This window comes from Artibeus jamaicensis, unplaced genomic scaffold (assembly GCF_021234435.1).
Source record: "Artibeus jamaicensis isolate MK-2021 breed Jamaican fruit bat unplaced genomic scaffold, CSHL_Jam_final contig_466, whole genome shotgun sequence".
Taxonomy (NCBI): domain Eukaryota; kingdom Metazoa; phylum Chordata; class Mammalia; order Chiroptera; family Phyllostomidae; genus Artibeus; species Artibeus jamaicensis.
This window is the reverse complement of record NW_026521844.1, coordinates 19,157,780-19,170,951: the sequence shown is the minus strand read 5'-3', so window position 1 is coordinate 19,170,951 and position 13,172 is coordinate 19,157,780. Positions and strand designations below refer to the sequence as shown.

Below are 13,172 nucleotides of genomic sequence, written 5' to 3'. Positions count from 1 at the left end.
CAAACAGTTAAATTCTAAGTTTCAAGGAATAGTGATTCTGAAAGAGAACTCTTTACTAGGAACGTTTCAGTATCTTCCTAACTCAATTTTTGTTCCAATGAGCAATTTAAAAATTAATCAAAATACTATTTTAATACCATAAGTAGAATAAATATGTTCTAGACCATTATTGAAAAAGGGTTAAAAACTGTGTAATAATATTTATTAGATAGCATTAACATTATTTCCTGTTTTAAGATATATAGTATGAAAGGAAGTACTAAATATAGAGAATAAAGGCAAATGAGTTAAGTGAAGAATTGGTTGACAAATATTATTAGAATTTCTAGGAATATCAGTGTGTGTGAGGAAGTGTTGTGCTTATCTAAGGGTATCAGTGTGAACATCAGAAACACAATCACGTCACAGTGTCCCCGCAGCTGTGGAGCATTAGTGCACCAGTAGTTACTTTGAGTGTCAGCACAAAATGACTTTAGATTTTTCATACCACCGTCAGAACTAAAATATTACTGAGTAAAAGTTTTCTAGTGAAAATAGCTTATTAGAAAGCAGAAGTAACATTTCTAATAATTGATCATTGCATTTTGCAGGACTGATTATGAAGAACTAGCCCGGCAGTGTAAAATGTTTGCTAAAGATTTGCTTGCACAAGCCCGGAATTCACGTGAATTGGAAGTTATTCTAAACCATACATCCAGCGATGAGCCTCTTGACAAACGGGGACTGTTAGAAGAAAGAATGAATTTAAGTCGTCTAAAACTTGCTATCAAATATAACCAAAAGGAGGTATGAGGGTTTTGGTGATATATTGAAATTGCTTCCTCCACTGTGGTCTAGTGGCTCAGAGCAAAGGCTTTGGAGCAGCACTAAGATCCTGGGACTTAGATCCATACATGCTAAGATCCTGGTTCTGCTTCATAAAAACATGTGTCCTCGGGAAAGTTATTGAATCTGGTGGAGCTTCAGTTTTAAGAATTAATAAATATATGTAGTTAAGAGTTTATTATAGTGAGTACTAGCATTAAGCAAAAACTCAGGAGTAGTTGCTATTATTTTTAGTAGTTAATTTTCATTATAATAGTGTCTACATTAATTTAGTGTTTTTTGCAAAATTGCAGCTACACAGGTAAGATCTTGTGTCATGACCTCATAATGAAGTTTCCATCTCATATTTTGTCTGTCATAGTTCGTTTTATTGATCTGGCTATAATAGTCCTTTTTATAGTAATAGTGCCTTTCTGTTTAAAAATAAAGTATCAGATGTTATGTTTCTTGATTCTTATTTGTTAATTTATTGTGAAACCCAAGGGTGGAGAGGCACATGATAAGATAACTAAGTTGAATGTGATTCTTCTGACACCATCTCTTCCTATTAAAGGAAATACCTATTTCTATTCCCATACACATACATACACATGATTCAGGAACTTCAAGAAGGAAGAAGGCAAGAATTTTTAATTTTAAGGCTCATTTACTGAATGAATGCATACATTTTATATGTATACAATGATATACAGTTGACAGTATGGAGTATTGATAAATGGTACTTTAAAGGTATTGCTTCTAAGACCCATTATTTTAATTATGAACATAGATATTGGCATAAAACTTTTTTATCAAATTCATTTTAATATAAAAAATGAAGCCTGAAATAGATAATGGCAGAAAGCAAAATATAGGACCTCTGATGCTGGGAAAATAATTTTTTTAAATTTTGGTTGAGATCTGTCCTCATATATGAGATCTGTCCAGAAGGTATCCAGCCATGTGATATGAAAAATAGAGACATTTATTGAAGAAGATATAAGGAACATTGTACATAGGACAATGATACCTCAGTCCCCTGCAAAGTAGGCAGCTTGGGACCTCACAGAGTTCTCTCAATCGCCATCAGCTACCACATCATATTTTCCTGAATCTCATCACAATCTGAAATCTCTTCCCTTTCAAAGGTGATTTTAGTTTTGGGAAAAGCCAGAAGTCACAGGGCACCAAATCTGGGCTGTAGTGAGGCTACATCTCACTACATAGTCACCTGGGTGATTCGATGTTTTACCAAAAAAATTTGCATAAGGTATGATGCATGAGCAGGTGCATTGTTGTGATGAACCTGCCAATCACTAGTTGCCCATGGCTGTGGCCTTCTGAATCATCCAAATAGTTTTCACAGAGGATATTTAAACATAATGCAAAATTTGGTGCAGATTTGTTGTTCTACTTGCTTAGTAATTTTTAATGTGACAGCCACATGGTACATATGCTCACTCAATGATGTCTACTGCCCCCACTGACTAGTATAGTGAAGTCATTATTCATGCATGTGCATTCCAGTCCACTCTCCTAGGCTGCCAGTTTACATTGATGTTGTGCAAACTGCTCTAATTATATTAATAATGGCTGAATTTTTTTCTGCACAGACCTTGTAGCTTGGATACAGGGATTTTAAGATGTTTACTTTAAGATTACCTAGATAGTGTATTGTTTATCCAGATCTGTGGCTCCATGCTAATGTGTACAAGTAGAAATAGAACAGAAACCCTGATGTAACCTTCCTCTCATATATATTTTGACTAGACATTATTGACTATGTACTAGGTTAATTTATATACTTATTTGTCCCACAACTTAAAATAGACATGAAATTTTAGAATATGGTAGAATAGGGAGATAACAAGATACAAAATCAATGTAAGTGATTGGGAAAAGAACATCAAAAAAAGTGGACAGAACCAAGATAATCCTGGTTAGGGAAGAAACAACCAAGAGGCAGTTTCCTAGCAATGTATTTATGTACCTGAAGGACACACAAGAGGTAATCAAACGTTTCCTTCTAAAGAAGACGAAAGAAAAGGAAAAAGAAATAGTAGTATTTTTAGTTGAAAGGAAGGCATTCCATAATTTTAAGGATTAAATAAAATATTAAATGGCCTTTTAAACTAAAATTCTAAGTATATTAAAGGAGGAGATAATATTTTCCCAAATAATTGGTAGACTTTATTCATCCTGAATAACAAACTACCCTAATACTTAATGGCCTAAAACAGCATCTCATCATCATTTATAATTGTTTTATAATCATTTCATTATGTTCTTGGATTCTTTAGGTCAGGACTTAGGAAAGAGCATTGCAAAAAGGATTTGTCTCTGCTTCACTATGGGTAGGGCCTCACCTAGAGATAGCTCACATGACTGGGAGCTACAGTTGCTTTGAGGCTTCTTCACACACACCTCAGGTGCTTGAGCAGGCCCTTGAGGACCTCAGGAGCTCTGAGTGGGCTGTGTGCTCAGGTAGATAGGTCCACAGGGGGTGGGCTTCTTGAGAACTGGAACCATAGAGGGGCATGGCCATGATGGTGTGCTGGCTATGGGGAAATGGTTTGAGGATCCTCTGAGGGCTGACTAGGGTGCCTACATGTAACCTGGGCTTCCGCACAGCATGCTGGCTTCAGGGTACCAGGACTTTTTACAGGGCAGTTTATGGCTCTGAGAGCAAATGTTCTGCAAAGTGGAAGCCGAATGACCTTTTATGAGCCATTTTCACAAGTCACATAAGTGTCACTTCTTCCAGAATCTCCTACTTAAAGCAATCACATGTTGAAGGGTACAGAACATCAATAGCCTACCTCTTAATTAGAGGACTATCAAAGAATTTGTGTCTCCATTTTAAGTTTTTTTTAATCCTTACCCAAGGATATATTTTTAATTGATTTTAGAGAGAGAGGAAGGTGGAGAGAGAGAGGCATCAGTGTGAGAAACAGTCATTGATCAGTTGCTTCTCATAGACACCCAGCCTGGGGATTGAACCCGCAGCTGAGGTATGTGCCACGATCAGGGATCGAACCCGTGACCTCTTGGTGCATGGGACAACACTCCAACCAACAGAGCCACCTGGGCAGGGCTGTATCTACATTTTAAATCCCCCATAGAATAATAACATTTCCAATTGAAATTTTGTTTTTCCAGTTACCTATATAACATTACTATCACTTAAATCACCATTATGCTGAGGGATGGCAAGGACAGTAAACAGTCCTGAGATTGCTTTGAGATTTGGGGGGAAGGGTGAAACCATTCAGTTTAGGATGCTACTAAATTAGGTAATTGTTAGATGAAAAGGCTATTTCTCTCTCTAGTATTTCATCTTGAAAGACAAAGTCAGATTCTTTAAGAACACCTGAATTTGAGCAGAATAAAGAATGAAGTAAGACTTAAGTGCCAAAAAAAGTATAATATTGAGTTGGCCAGAAAATCTGCTTAGTGTTTTCTGTAAAATAAGAGACACATTTTTCATTTTCATCAGTAATGTTTTTCATTATCGATTTGGATATTTTGAGAATGTCAGCTGTCTCCCACTATTGGCTTCTAGTGGGTAGAGGCAGGGGTTGCTACTAAACACCTTCCAATGCATAAGATAGGCCCAGGGCAAAGAATTATTTGGCCAAAATGTCAATAGTACCAAGAAATTTCACAAACCACTTTTGACATGTTTGGTCAGTCGCAGCCCCTTCTCTATATTCTGCACAAATTTTTTGTGTTTCAGTTTTGATTTTACTTTTCTTGAAATAATAAAGCATAATGTGCTGATAATGCTGCATATTTTCTTCCACCTTCAATTAAAATGGCTGCACAAAAATTCACTGTTTTGTTTTAAAGCATGCTGATGTGTCAGCTGTCACAATACCATCTAACAAAATTGTTTTGAATGAAATTAAAGACAACTGAGCATGACTAGAGCCATAGTATAGAAGAAAACTAAATGAACTTTTTGGCTAACCCAGTATATTAGGAAATTTATTGATAAGCACAATAAACAACAACAGGAACTTTTTTTACTACAGTGTTGCATTGTACAAATTATATTCTGTCCCAGGATAAATCACTTTAAAATAGAAGATTGACTAAATATAATTTAGATATCTAAGTGATGTTATGATCACTTTTGCTTTACTTTAGTAATTTCAAACCTGATCACAGTACTGTATGTAGTGTTATCAGAATCCTTAAGTTAACTTCACTCTGTGAGCATTATATTGGGAAAATACTGCTTCTGGAATGTGCAAACTGAAAAGCTTTGTAAACTTTGATTTTCTGTACTTTTTACTTACACTAGAATTTTCATCTTAGTTCGGGATATTTTTCCTTCCACACAGAACTCAGTTTTAAGCAGACTAAAGACGATTGCACTTTACATTTTCTGTTTTTGTACATATGTCTGATGCTTATGCTTTGATTGCTTTACTAGCTTGACATCGTTGTTCCTTGAACAAAAATCATTAATTTTTGTAGACTGAAGTCTCTTCCTATGGTTTTACTTGTTAACTTTGAAATTTCATAAACGTTTTTATAAGAGTATTTATAAATTAAATGTTGCAAAGTAGCTAAGTAGGCTAGTAATAATCATTAATACATAATAGTGCATGCTATGACCTAGGCACTATTTTAAGAGCTTTATATTTAATCCCTGTAACCAGTTTATGAAGTAGATACTATTACTATCTCCATTGTCAGATAGGGAACTTGAGGCTTAGCCAGGTTTCACAACTGCAAGGTCATTTAATACGTGGTAGAGCTAGGTTTAGATCTAGGTAATCTGACTCCACAGTCTGTGCTCTTAACCTCTGCACTCTTTATTACACGTAAGAAAGAAAGTCTATGTGGACTGTATGAAATTGGTTTTTTGCTGTTCAAACTTTGGATATTAATTAAACATGGTGTTATCACATCCTATTTGCAGGTTCACTTGACTTTTTTTTTATATGTGCGTATTCCTTTTCAGTTTGTCTCCCAGTCTAACTGCCAGCAGTTTCTGAACACTGTTTGGTTTGGACAGATGTCAGGTTATCGACGTAAGCCCACCTGTAAGAAGATAGTGACTGTTTTAACAGTTGGCATCTTCTGGCCACTTTTGTCACTTTGCTATTTGATAGCTCCCAAATCTCAGTTTGGCAGAATCATTCATACACCTTTTATGAAATTCATTATTCATGGAGCATCATATTTCACATTCTTGCTGCTACTAAACCTATACTCTCTTGTCTACAATGAGGATAAGAAAAACACTATGGGACCAGCTCTTGAAAGGATAGACTATCTTCTTATACTGTGGATCATTGGTAAGTACCAAGTTCATTTGAAAGGCTCTGCCCATTAATTCTCCTTTGCTTGGTGGCATTATAAATATCTATATTCAGTTCGTAATTTTATACTATTTACACATCAAGAATTTGAACACTTTTATGATCACTGAAGACTTAACTAACATTTTTACAAAAATAAATGTTCCTGAACTTGATGATAAGGGAACAGAGCTCTTACTAGTTAATTACATGGAAGTTAAGATTTTTTATTATCAGTCTCTAAAATTGTTTATGATTATTAAAAACAAATTTTGCTGATAAATACTCTTTTTGATATAAGATGGTGAACCTAGTCTTATGTATTTTGGAATGTAATATATTTTATACTTGGTTGAATTTTAAGAGTTAAGTATTTTGTTTTATTATATAATTAGTTTTCCTTTTAAGAACCTATGAATCTTTGTAGTTACATTTTTCTGGTTACTCACTCTGTAAATCAGTTCTTTGTACTGATAGCCAGATCTCTTGAGAAATTACAGGGTTTATATATATATGTATATGTATATATATATGACATTTAATTTGTGAAATTGTTTTTTATTAAGTATTAATGCTGTATAATGAATATTTTAAATAACCTTCTGCTGCCCTTACCCCTTTTTTTTGATGGGGGTGAAAGGTAAAGAGTTCAGGTGTAATTGTGTTGTCTACTTATAGACTTTTAATGACATCTCCTTCATTTCCCTTTGTATTTCATCCTTGTTTTGATCTTCAGCATTTCTGACTTATCTTTCTACTATTTGCTACAGAGTAAAAGGATATTGAAATTTAGTCTTTTCTGTGGTATAAAACACTGATTAATATGTTTTTGATCATTTCAATTATTACATAATTTGAGAACAGGTAATGTAAAATGTTCACCTTTAATTCTCAGCTATAAAATTAATTTGCATATTTGAGATTTTATTTTTATTTGGAAATTAATTAATCTTAAATAACTTGATTTCAATCAGAGTTTTACTTTTAGCACTGTTCAATCCATGATACGTTAATATTTAAAATTAGGTAGATAAAACAGACTTCCAGTCAGATGGCAGAGTAGGTATACCATGTGCTCACCTCCTCCCTTGACCACATCAAAACAACAACAAACCTACACAACAGCCATTATTGAGAATCACCTGAAGCCTAGTTGAACAGAACACTTGTGATTAAGAATATAAGAAAGAAGCCACATCGAGACCTGTGGGAGGGATGGAGACCACACACTGTGGCAGCTAAGAATCAGAAGGCTGTGGAGGTTCCCCCTGAGGAGCAAAGGGTCCCAGCCTCACATGACACCCTAGCCTGAGGCTCTAGTACTGGGAAGAGAAGTCCCTATAAGTTCTGGTTGTGAAGACCAGCAGGGATTGTAGCTAAGGGGATTATTGCTGAGTGAGAAGGGGGGCTTCTAGAATCCCAGGCTTTCCTCGTGAAGGGTCCACCTGAGGACTTACCTTGCTGACTGACTCACTGGCTCCAGTACTAGGGCAGTAGTCAGGGGTATACTTGGAGGAACTGGATTGTCTGACTTAAGGGCAAAGGCTGGAAAGGCCACTTTCTCCCAGTCAGAAATGCTAGCAGAAGCCATTGTTCCTTTGTTGAGCCCTCCCCGACCCGAGCTGCAGGTGCAGACAGGCTCTCTATCTGAGTCTCAATTGACCCAGCTAACACTGCTCACCCTGTCCTGGTGATTCCCTAAGTCCCTGCCCCACCCATCTGGAAGGTCTACCCAAGCCTCTTCCCATGGCTTTTCCATACAAAAGGCCTGTCTTGGCTCATGCTACTGACTTTCCTAAAATCTTTCAAAGGTTCACAAAACTCAAACAAGCAGCATCTGAACTTGGCCTGTCATGTGTCTCTTGCTAAGCAGCCTCAAGTCTGGCACTAGTGACATCCAGCCTTGGGTCACAGCTTAGCCTCTCCCAAGTACCTCAAAGCCCAACACAAACAGCAACATCTGCAAATGACTTCATAGTTTATAACAAGTGGCTTCAAGCAGGTCACAGGCAGTAGCTAACCCTGGCCTGCACCAGCACCCCTCTGAAGAGGTTCCAGAACCAACACATGCAGTGGCCAGCATCAGAGCACACCAGAGCACGATCCAATCATCTCTACTCGAGACACACAGAAAGGGTGAACATGGCAGGCACCAGAGCCTTTCTAGAGTGTATTCTACTTTGTAGTTTCTGCTCACACACAACATCTCCTTCCCTGGAGTCATGGCCAGCCCTCATAACCAATCAGCCTCATGGGCAGTCTCTCCCTTTTACATGCCAGCAGTAATCAAGGCTCAGCTACAACAAGAGGACACACACAACCCTCACAAGGGACACACTTGGAGCACGAGCCAGGTGATCAGGGAGAATTCACCGCTGAGGCCCTAGGAACACCTACTACATAAGGCCACTCTACCCAGACCAAGAGACATAGCAGCTCTCCCTAATGCATAGAAACAAACAGGGGAGCAGCCAAAATGAGGTGATAAAGAAATGTAGGCCTAATGGAAGAACAGAACAAAACTACAGAGAAAAACTTAAAAAAAAAAAAATGGACAAGCAACCTAACAGATGCAGAGTTCAAAGCACAGGTTACAACAATGCTCAGTGAATCTAGGGGAAGAGTAGACCAACTCAGTCAGTACTTCAACAATAAAATGGAGATAAAATAGAGATAGAGAATATAAAAAAAGAATTAGTGAAATGCAGAATACAATAACTGAAATGAGGAATATGTAATAGGGAGTCAACAGTAGAATAAGGAAAGCAGAGGATCAAATCAGCAATTTGGAAGACAAGGTAGCAGAATATACCCAATCAGAACAGCAAAAAGAAAAAGTAATATTTAAAAATAAGGATAAGTTAAGAGGGCTCTGGGACAACATCAGGCATACTAACATTTGCATCATACGGGTACCTGAAGGAGAGGAAAGGGAGAAAGAGATATTAAAAACTTATTTGAAGAAATGACAGAAAACTTTCCTAACCCAATAAAAGAAGGAGACATACTAGTCTGGAGTCGCAGAGTCCCAAGCAGAATAAACTCCAAAAGGCCCATGCCAAGACACATCTTAAGTAAAATTAAGCAAAAGGTTAAAGACAAAGAATTTTAAAAGCAGCAGGAGAAAAACAGTTACCTATAAGGGAGTGCCCATAAGACTGTCAGTTTCTCAAAAGAAACTTTGCAGGCCAGAAGGGATTGGCCCAAAATATTTTAAGTGATGAAAAGCAAGGCCTACAAGCAAGATTACCCAGAAAGGCTGTCATTTAGAATTAAAGGAGAGATGAAGAGCTTCCCAGACAAGAAAGAGCTAAAGAAGTTCACCACCACCAAATCAGTATTATAAGAAATGTGAAAAGAGTCTTCTTGAAGAAGAAGGAGAAGGAGGAAGAAGGGGAAGGAAGTGGGAGGAGGAGGAGAAAGATAAAAATGTTAAACAATGAAATCTTGCCATTTGTACTAACATGGATGAATTGGGAGGGTGTTGTGCTGGGTGGGGTGGGTTGAACCGAGAAAGACAAATTCTGTGTGATTTCACTTATATGTAAAATCTAAAAAATGCTAAATGAACAGGCAAGGCAGAAACAGACTCATAGATACAGAGAATGTTTGGATGGTTGCTGGATGGGAGGGTGCTAGGGGAACAGGTTAAAAGGGGGAAGGGATTAAGATATACAAATTGCCAGTTAAAAACAGTCATAGGGGTGTAAAGAAGGATATAGGGAATATGGTCAATAACATTGCAGTGACTATGTTTGGTGCCAGATGGGTACTGACTTATAAGGGTGAACATTTCCTAAGTTGTACAATATAAATATCTAATCACTATGTGTACAACCGAAACTAATATAATAGTGTATGTCAGCTGTAATTGAAAAATAAAAGGTATTAAAAATAAAATTAGGTATATAAAGTAAAAATAATATACATCTGAACTTTAGGTCAAAGGCTATTAAATAATTTCTTATTAATATTTCCTTTTTCTTTGTTTCTGCTACTTTTTCTAAAATGGCATTTTTAATTTAGTAAATAATTTATACTTTATCATATGTATTTCCAAATTGCATTGTTATAGATCTTTTCAGTGTGAAATTTGTGTACATTGTTATTTGAGTAAGTTAAAAAATACTGGGCTGAAAGAAATCTCTTAAGAACACTTCCTCTATTCATTTGGGTGTCCAACCTTAGGCGTCTCTGGGCCACAGTGGAGGAGGAAGAGTTGTCTGGGGCCACACATTAACTACACAAGCACTAACAAAAACTGATGAGCAAAAAAAAGGTTTTCATAAATTTACGATTTTGTGTTGGGCCGCATTCATAGCCATCCCGGGCCACATAGTTAAATCTGAAACTATTTCTAAAAGATTGTTGTACATACTTCAGTCATAAAGAAAGGAAGTTTTATATTGTTTATTTACAACCTACTGTTTAAATGGTAACGAGAAAGATAGAAAATATTTTTTGTTTTATAAATAAGATTCAGTTTACCCAAGTCTTTGTAAGAATCAAATTATAGTTATATTTCCTAGCAGCGAGCAAACACTCATTGAATTTGGAGCACTTCCACTCTGTGGATAGAATAAACATGCTGCTGTCACTGAATTTGGCAATAATGGTAAAACTATGGCTACTTCTTTTTAATCATGGTGACCCTGTTTTCAATACCATTATTGCATGCACACACACAATATGATTTATTCTGCAATCATATTCTGCCTCAGTAGAACAGTGAAATGTGAGGTAAGCCAGTAAAATTCCTGAAATTATTTTACTTCCCTCAGCACAGCTTCTGCTTTAAACATTTAGATCTCAATAAACCTTGCCAAGGATGTCTTCTAAGCCTGTTACGCAAGTAGATTACTGTGGGCTTTCTTAAGTTCATAATCTGAACGTGGTCTGAGGAAACACAGAGGAATGGTTTGCCTGCTTGTCAAAAGTCCCTCCTTGGCTCAGTTTATCTCACGCCAGGAGCACAGCGAGCTCTGACTCATGGTGACTGACTTTTGTACATTTGTTTCCTGTTTGTTTTCTTAGCCCTCCAGAAAAGGTAGGGTTAAATGATAAAAATTAAGGTAGGGAAAAAGAAACTGTGTTGGTGAATGCAAGAATATGAATGGTATCCTTTCTTAATTTTTTACTGTTAGAATATACTAGAACAGCTACTATAAAACTGTACTTTAGAAAATGGCATACCTACAACAAGCACGGGCAGAAACACACTGGGCCCAACACTCATGGAGCCTGTGGTCTAATTAGGGCAAAAACAAACAAACAAACACAAAAAAACCGCACCAAACAGAATAACTTGAGAATCACACATAAATTCAAAATCTCAAATGAGTTAAGTGCTACTAAGTAAATAAAGGTCAGGGAGCTGGGAGAGCAAGCATATTTATTATAAGGGTGTTTCAACCTAGTCAAAGGGATTGGGAAGGCTGTCCTATGGAAGTGCTAAATGAGCTAAGATAGAAAGTGTAAATAGGAGTCAACTAGGAGAATTGGGAAAGCATTCTAGGCTGATACAAAGTCAAATTCAGAGGCCCAGTGGCAAGAGGAAACATGGTACAAAGAAGGAACCGAGGAAAGGCTGCAGCAAGGGAAGTGGAATTGAAGGGGAAGCTGTATAAACAGGTATGCTCCAGGCCATGGAGACTCGCGGGCCATGTTAAGTAATTCTGACTCTACTAAGAACAATGGGAAGCTATTGCCAGGTTTAAGTAGATGATTGACATGATCAGGTTTGCCTTTTGAAAGATCATCTGGTTACAGTGTGGAGAATGGGTTGGGAGGGTAGGACTGTAGCAAGAGTAGATGGAGGGAGACCAATAGGACGCTGTTGCAGTACTCCGGTGGGAGCTGGGGTGTCTTGGATTTGGGGATGTGATAGGAAAAGAGATAAAGAAACAGACTCGAGAGATATTTACAAAGTGAAGCCAATACAACATGGAAATACATATTATGTAGAGGGTGAGGGAGGGGGAAATTATTAAACAACTTAGATATTTTGGTAGAGTACTAGGTTTGGAGGTTTGTGAGTGGGTATATGTACAGTGCGGTTCTGGGTAGGCTGAAATTGCACAGTCTTCGAGACATCCCGAAGAGATGTCCATCAGACATCTTATTCTGGAGCCGAAGAGGAAGTCTAAACTTGAGTTAGCCATTGTGAATGAACTATGGTCATGGATGTGACATTGGGGAAAGCACACAATTAGAAGAAGAGAGGCCCTAGGACCAAGCCTTGAGGAATCCCAAAATTATACAATTACAGTTTACTAATTTTTGTTTCTAATTCTAAAAAAAACAAAAACAAGAAGGCTCCTAAAATACAGTACATTGATTATGTAACAATTGCATTGCTTATAATAGTTTAAAGTGACTTTGTTCTTCCAGTCCGATTCGGAAGAATGAAATATGTTGTGTATTAGCTTTGTTCTCGGTGTGGGGTATGCCCAGGGGATGGGAAACGGCCTGACTGTGGCACTTACTGTTCTTCCATGTGTCTCTGCCTTTTTTGACCAAAAATCTTCTCTAATTCATGTTCTGATTTTAGCCAAGAGTTCCCTTTAGGTATAATATTGCATTTTACAGAATGCAATTCTACTTATTTTTGTAAGCATTTGTGGGGGGGGAGTGTTATAGTGTCACAGTGTTTGAGTTAATAAAATGTACACTATTTGGTTTAACATTTTCAGATAGTTCATTATATTTTCTTTTTTTCTCCCCTGTTACCTCTTCATTTAAAATAGCTACTCATCCAAGTGGAATTCTTTCTTTTTAAAAAAAAGATTTTATTTATTTACTTTTAGAGAGAGGGGAAGGGACAGAGTAAGAGAGAGAGAGAGAAACATCAATGTGTGGTTGTGTCCCCCCAGGGACCTGGCCCGCAACACAGGCTTGTGACCTGACTGGGAATCAAACCAGCGACCCTTTGGTTTTCAGGGTGGCACTCAGTCCACTGAGCCACACCAGCCAGGGCCCAAGTGGAATTCTTAAAAGTGCTTTTCTTGTCAGATCTGCAAATATTTGTAAATGTTTTTCTATATAAAATATGGTTAC

At 37.2% G+C, this 13,172-nt stretch overlaps 1 protein-coding gene across 4 annotated transcripts in view; it reads left to right on the top strand.

The window, feature by feature from the left end:
- Positions 1–13,172, top strand: part of TRPC1 (transient receptor potential cation channel subfamily C member 1) — a 70,319-nt gene that overhangs the window by 38,252 nt on the left and 18,895 nt on the right. For all 4 annotated transcript variants that reach the window (XM_053667273.1, XM_053667276.1, XM_053667275.1 and 1 more), the window contains 2 exons: positions 591–786; positions 5,777–6,113. In XM_053667273.1, the coding sequence (XP_053523248.1) occupies positions 591–786; positions 5,777–6,113 (533 nt within the window). The remainder of the gene's footprint in view (positions 1–590; positions 787–5,776; positions 6,114–13,172) is intronic.